This window comes from Heloderma suspectum, chromosome 1 (genome assembly GCF_057233095.1).
Source record: "Heloderma suspectum isolate Gila_16-S chromosome 1, 16-S_ref, whole genome shotgun sequence".
NCBI classification, from domain to species: domain Eukaryota; kingdom Metazoa; phylum Chordata; class Lepidosauria; order Squamata; family Helodermatidae; genus Heloderma; species Heloderma suspectum.
The window spans coordinates 23,657,651-23,664,572 of record NC_139458.1 but is presented as its reverse complement, the minus strand read 5'-3'; the positions used below and the strand labels follow the sequence as shown (position 1 = coordinate 23,664,572).

The window sequence follows — 6,922 nt, the reverse complement described above, 5'->3', positions numbered from 1 at the left end:
CTGGAGAACTCTTGTATATCACCTGTTTTCAGAGCCCTGGCATTGGAAACAACGTGTCGAGGCTGAATTCCAGCGAGCCTTGGTAAAGCCACGCTGTATATTGTTTGTTAACCATATCTACCCCTATCCTTTCTTGGAAATGCCCATCAGATGGCGGGCACAGAAAATAATAGTTCTTTGAAAATTCAGGGTTCATAAAATGGGTGTGCGCATTCAGACTCATAGATGTACTGATTTGGAACCACTTAATGCAGAGTACTTTACTTCACCCCCCCTTGATACATTTCAGTCATCTGTTTGTATTTTCCTCTCAGAGAAGTTAAAAGACTGAATATTTTTGCTTAAAGTGGGCTAGGGTTTCCCAAGAGTGTTAATGGTTGAGAATATGGGATAGTTACTCTGGATTAATCTGATCTTGACTAAAAGAGTGTGGTAGGAGGAGGTTTTACCAGCTCTCTTAATCTGTTCTCTTCATTGCTCATGGGTCAGAGAACTGTCACTGTATCAAAAAAAAAGGATGGACAAACATCCATCCAGGAGTTTCTCTCTCTTCTTAATCTTTTCTCCCATACTTTTAGCCTCTGGCTTTCTTCTCTTTGTAAATTTAACAAAGGACAAAGGTTATCCATGTTTATGTATTTGCCAATACGTGCCTTATGCCCCGCTATTCACTCAGCTTAAGTTCTGGATGAAGCCTTTTGACATTCCTGAGGTCATACACAATAGATCATGTGAAAACTCCATACTTTTGTAGATGTAAAATATTTAATAAAAGTTTATTATGCAGTCACTGACCCTATTGGCACTGTGTTCTTGGTGTACCTGTGGTATTTTTGTTTACCTGAAAATAAAAAGAAATTAAAGGTGCAGTCCCGTGCATGTTTAGATAGAAAAAGCCCTACAACTCCCAGCATTCCAGCATGCTGGGAGTTGTGGGCCTTTTTTGTCTAAACATGCATAGGATCGCACCCTTGGTCTGCAGTCCTATGCACATTTACCTGAGGGTAAGCTCCATTGAAAACTGGCACTTATTTCTGAGTAGGCATATATAGGATTGCACCGTTAATTACAAAAACCAAAGCACAAATGCTGGAACTTCCTTCGTCAAGCATTAAAGTGGAAAAATACACTCCCACCCACACACCTTGCTGAATTGCAGTATGCATGATTATCAGCTAATGGAGTCCTGAGGCAAAAATAGACTCAGGCCTTCTCCCTCCAGAATGTTTGTATATAGGAAAGTGGCAACACAAAGCTACGTATATTAGATCCCTTGGAAATGGTTGCCTTTAATAAGGGCAGGAAGTTGGGTGGAGGCTGCTTTCGGCTCCAGACTTCAAATGCCTCGCAGCCCTGTGTACTGTAGCTGTTTAGCTCCTCCACTTGGTGCTTACTGAATTCTTCTTTGGAGAAATTCTTCGTGTGTTTCTATTGTCTGAGCCATGCTTTTGGAAAAGGTAAATTTTGGGACCTGCTTTTCTGTTTGTAAGAAACTATGCGAAGATTCAACACAGTCACAGTTAATGCTGTCCTGCAAAGAGTGCTCCTCGTAGCTTCATATAAGTCTTTCCTTTCGCTACTGCCGCTTCTACAGAAGGATAACATCCATAATTTCTTAATATGTTTGTCTGCTAGAGGGATGTATTGGATGTGATGAACTTCTGGTCCCTTAAAGCCATAGGATTCTTTGATAGAAGACAACTAGCAGTGTGAGCGCACACATACCCTTGTCTTTTGTTCTGAAATGGATTAATACTTATATTAGAAAAAAGCATGTTTGAAAGAAAAGGTGTGTATGTGCTTCCCAACATGTTAATAATGATACTTCAGAGCTGTAGTTGGGTTTGTTTGTTTTTACAATGATCCCATTATAACATTTAGAATGTCAAAGCATTTCACCTATGTTATCTTGTAATCCTTAGAACAACCCTGTAAGGTAGCTTAATTCATTATAGATTCTCTACAAGTTGGTCTGGTTTGTTTGTTTATGACAGGTAGTGTCAAATAACTCTTTTAAAGTTTTATAATAAAGAACTTGAGTGCTTGCAATCCTGGTTGTAGAAGTTGGCTGTCCTATGCGTACAGGGTGTTGAAACTGATTGGCAGGACATTCATTGTGGCTTTTAATGCTGGCCTAACTCTGGTGCCGAATCTTCCATATTTTCCTGTGTTTGCATGTGGAAGGTAAATGACATCCCACCTCGTGTACCATTATTACCCATCGTAAACTGCACACAGGTTGTCCATTGTTTCCGAGGCAACTTCATAATGCATGAGGAGGCCCTCAGGTATATATACATGTCAGACTTCATGGCTACATCACTGAAATATGTTAGTAGATGGAGTAAATCACAAGAGGGATGCCAGAATTTACTAGGTCCTCCTTTCAGCAAGGAATAATGTTTATTTGGAGTTCACCTTCCACTTTCATTATAACTCAGCAATGTGTTTTGAATGTCTCCTAGCTGGCTCCACTACTTTTAATCCTAGGTGTGGCTCTTACTTGCCTCTGGCTTTTGCATAGAAGTTAATTCTGCATAATTTTCTGTGCAGGCAGAGCATCTTTGTGCAAGCGTTGGCATCCACTTGATGCCAGTTGCCAAGATGCCACTTGATGTTTTGAATAAACAGGATTGCTTATTCGGGACATAAGTTTGTTAGATCCTCAACTTATGTAATAAGAAGGTAACCCTCTGGTCTGCAACTGGAAAGGAAAGGTTCCTCCTGTGCAAGCACCAGGTCATTACTGACCCCTAGAGGGACGCCGCTTATGCTAGCGTTTTCATGGCAGGCTATAGTGGGGTGGTTTGCCATTGCCTTCCCCAGTCGTGACTACCTTTCCACCAGCAAGCTGGGTACTCATTTTACCGACCTCGGAAGGATGGAAGGCTGAGTCGACCTGAGCCAGCTACCTGGGACCCAGCTTCTGCTGGGATCGAACTCAGGTCATGCGGAGAGTTTCAGTTGCAATACTGCTGCCTACCACTCTGCACCACACGAGGCTCGGTCTGCAACTGGACCAAAGCTATTTTGTGGGTTGACAGGGCTGATGGTGGCATCACGAATCCAAATATGTGTGTTCGCTGTTATAACAGTGCTTAGCATTTATATAGGACATCACAAGTTTTAAGGCACTTCATGAATATTAGCTAAGTAATCCTTGAAACAACCCTGGGAGGTAAGCCAGTCTGATTAACCCCATTTTGCTATACGAGGAGCTGAGGCAAAAAGAATAGTGACTTGCCTTATGGCAGAAGGTAAATCTCCAGATGCTTTGTACTTCAGCTCCCAGAAGCCCCTGCCAGCATGGTCAGGAATGCTGGAGTTAAAGTCCAAAACAGCTGGAGACCTACTTTCTACCCACCCCTGCCTCAGGACACCTAGTGAACTTGAGCCTGAGTCAAAATTCGAACCAGTGACTTCCCAGCTCATACTCTTAGCCTCTGCATTAGCTTCACCTCCATAGGCATTGAGGGGAAGAGGCAAGAGGGACTCATGAAACCTTACTGGAGATTAAGGAAGACCTGCTTCTCCTGTGTGCTGGAGGACTGAGGGTAGGGGCTGGGACTTGTTTCATCCCCTGTGTGGCCTTTGCAGAAAGCAGAATAGGCAGAGATCTCATGCGCTTCTTCTGCAAAGCCAGCCTAAAGGGAGACAGCCTGCTCCTGCAGCTGCTGAGATTCACAAAGTGTATGGGGGAGGAGTGCTCACCATTGGCAAAGTGGTGAGGGGATTTGTGGAGCCCTGGATATCCATGTAGGCAACCATGATGTGCAAAATTTCTCTTGAAATTGACACTGACAACATCAAGATTCGCATCTATGGCTTTTGACCAGCCTCTTTGTCTTGGGCAAGATTATTTGAATTACAAACAGAATCTGTGGTTTCAGGATGTGGGGTCCTAAATTCTGCTAACAGTCCACAGTTATGGCAATCTTCAGTTGGAAAGACTAGAATTGTGCACATTATTTCATGCTGCTTTCCACAGTTCAGTAGCCTGGTTCAGACATAATGCTAAACTATGGTTTCATGTTATGTACACGAGGGTCAGGCAGATGCACTCCCCCCTTCGCTGTTGCGGCCATGAGGAGAAGATCAAAAGCGTTCTCTTCTTTTTTCAGTTAACTGCCGTTTAGCATTACATCCGAAACCTGAACTGGCTAATCTTAATTATGTTTTATCGAAACAAGTCAACTTTATAAACCACAGTCTGAAGTTGGCTTGTTTCATTAAACCATAGTTAAGACTAACCACAGTTGTCTGGATTCGGAGTTGAGACAAAACTGTGGAGCCAGATGAAAAATTTGCTTTGCATCTTGTCCATCATAAGTTGCCCTACATTAAAAAAAAATTGCACAGTATTTTTCTTTGTTAAGCTCTGGGAAGCAAAATGTTGTATAAACATTATGGTTGGCTAACTAGTTCCAAATCTGTGATATGGTAAGTAAAAAACATTTACATTTAATGAACGTTATCCTTTTTTTTTTTTTTCACTTGCATTGAATTCCAGTTGTATGGATGCCAAGCATAGCCCTTAACAAAAATTGTCCTTGTTTTTTCATGGACTGCAGGAGTTTATGAAGTGTATCTTTTCCAGCCCATAGGTAGCATATATAGATGTTTACCATGGCATCGGTGATTCCATCGCTTACCTTCAAGGAGTTCTGCCCCTTGTACTACCTTCTCAATGCCATTCCTACAAAGATCCAAAAGGGATTTCGTTCCATTGTGGTATACCTCACCGCGCTCGACACCAATGGGGACTACATTGCTGTTGGCAGCAATATTGGAATGCTGTATTTATACTGCAGGCACTTAAACCAGATGAAAAAATACAATTTTGAGGTATGGACAAACACCTCCTAATAACAGCATGGCTTTTTTTTTTTCCAGAATGTTTCAGGGGCTTCTGGGCCTAACTTAAAGTGCTGGTTTTAAAGACCTTAATGGCTTGGGACCAGAGTCCCTGAAAGATCTCCTTTTCCCATATATACCTACCCAAACCTTAAGTTCCTCTTTAGAGATCCTGCTCCAGTGCATCCCTGCAAAGCAAAGAGAGGCTGGTGGTCAGTAGGGAGAGGACCACTTCCTAGTCCAAGGGCCCTCCTAGGGTAAGAAGGTCTTCACTGGCTTTTGGAAAGCCCCCAAGGAGCTAGCCAGCTGAGCCTTCTTAGGCAGCAAGATTCACAGTGAGGGAACCACCATGTAGAGAGCTCTGCTCCAAGTGCCTGCGTATTTGAATTTTAAGCAGTAGGGTAATGTGGAGCAGATCCTTCTCTGAGAATCTCAATGTCGGGGGATTGGGGAGAGGGCACATGTGGTGTGAAGCTCTTTTTCAGGTATCCCATCTTTGTTGTAGATGGAAGAAATACACTTGACTTCTTAATTTTACTATTATCTTTCTGCTCTTATTTTATCAGGGCAAAAATGAGACTATTACTGTTGTGAAACTCCTAAGCTGCTTTGATGATCTTGTTGCTGTTGGAACAGCTTCAGGCAAGATAGCTATTTTTCAGCTTGTCTCTTCATTGCCTGGGAGAAACAAACAAGTAAGAGACAAACTTGATTAAAACCTGTGATGATCTTCCCGAAGCACATAGTTCCGTTCCAGTTAATTGTGTAACTCCTTAGCTGTGACAGCCAAGAAAACCTGTACTTAATAACCACCTTGCAAATATGTTATAGCATCACATTAGGGGTTTTCTTTTGCTTTTCCTTGAAAGCCCTAATTCCACAGGATATAATTGTCTGGAAGCGTGCTTCTGTGAAATTTGTAATGTGTGCTAAAATGAAATCACTTGACTAAGACTGAGACATAAGCTGGATCTGTGAATCAGCCCGCTATGGATCTTCTCCTTTCCCCCCAGTTGTATGTTCAAATGATGTCTGTCTTTGCAGCTTCGTAGGTTTAATGTGTCTGGTTTCCACAAAAGTAGCATCACAGCCTTGGCATGGAGTCCCAATGGAATGAAATTATTCTCTGGCGATGACAAAGGGAAAATAGTCTATTCTGCTTTGGATCTAGATCAGGTAAGCTTGTGTAGAACACTGCCTCCCAAACTTTTCATACTAGGGATACAGATTTCTTTTCTTCCTGGATTAAAAAAGAACATAACAGTCGTGCTGGATCAGAACAAAAGCCTGTCCAGCATCCCGTTTCCCACAGTGTAGCCAACACAATGCCTATGGGAAGTCCACAAGCAGGACATGAACACAATAGCACTCATCCGCTCATGTCCCCCAGCAACTGGCATAGTATAGTATACAGTCAGGGCCAGAAATATTGGAACAAGGATAACTGTTTTGGCAGTTGGCCTCTGTACACCACCACATTGAAGTTGAAAGGAAACACACCCAGATGGGAGCGAAGTCAGGACTTTCAGCTGTAATTCAAGGGGTTTGACAAAAGTGGGGCACTACCCATTCAGGAAGGACAGCCAGTGGCATACACACACAACCATCGTTGGTGGCTCTTAAGTAATGGAACGAATGGCTGACAAGCAGCTGCATGGCCAGGTGTGGCCTGTTTCCTGGGTACCCCATGACCAATCAAGCAGATAAAAGGCCTGGAGGTGGTTCTGAGTGTTACATTTGCATTTGGTAGCTGTTCACTGGAACTCCCAACATGAGGCCCAAAGAGGTGTCCATGCGAGTGAAGGAGGCCATCATTAGGCTGAGGAAACAAAATAAATCCATCAGAGAGATCGCAAAAACAGTGGGAGTGGCCAACACAACAGTTTGGAACATCCTGAAAAAGAAGGAATTAACTGGCAAGCTCAGCAACAGCAAAAGGCCTGGAAGACAACTAAAGTGGATGACCGCAGAATACTGCTCATGGTGAAGAGGAACCCTTTCACAACATCTAGCCAGGTCAAGAACACTCTTGAGGAGGTGGGCATGTCATTGTCAACAACTACAGTCA

At 42.9% G+C, this 6,922-nt stretch overlaps 1 protein-coding gene across 4 annotated transcripts in view; it reads left to right on the top strand.

Annotated features, from left to right (window-relative positions):
• Positions 1-6,922, top strand: part of TECPR2 (tectonin beta-propeller repeat containing 2) — a 65,078-nt gene that overhangs the window by 602 nt on the left and 57,554 nt on the right. For all 4 annotated transcript variants that reach the window (XR_014788328.1, XM_084838387.1, XM_084838377.1 and 1 more), the window contains exons 2-4: positions 4,598-4,845; positions 5,421-5,549; positions 5,899-6,030. Coding sequence is in view for 3 of the 4 variants with exons in the window: in XM_084838387.1 (XP_084694513.1) it covers positions 4,618-4,845; positions 5,421-5,549; positions 5,899-6,030 (489 nt within the window). In the remaining variant the exon portion in view is untranslated. The remainder of the gene's footprint in view (positions 1-4,597; positions 4,846-5,420; positions 5,550-5,898; positions 6,031-6,922) is intronic.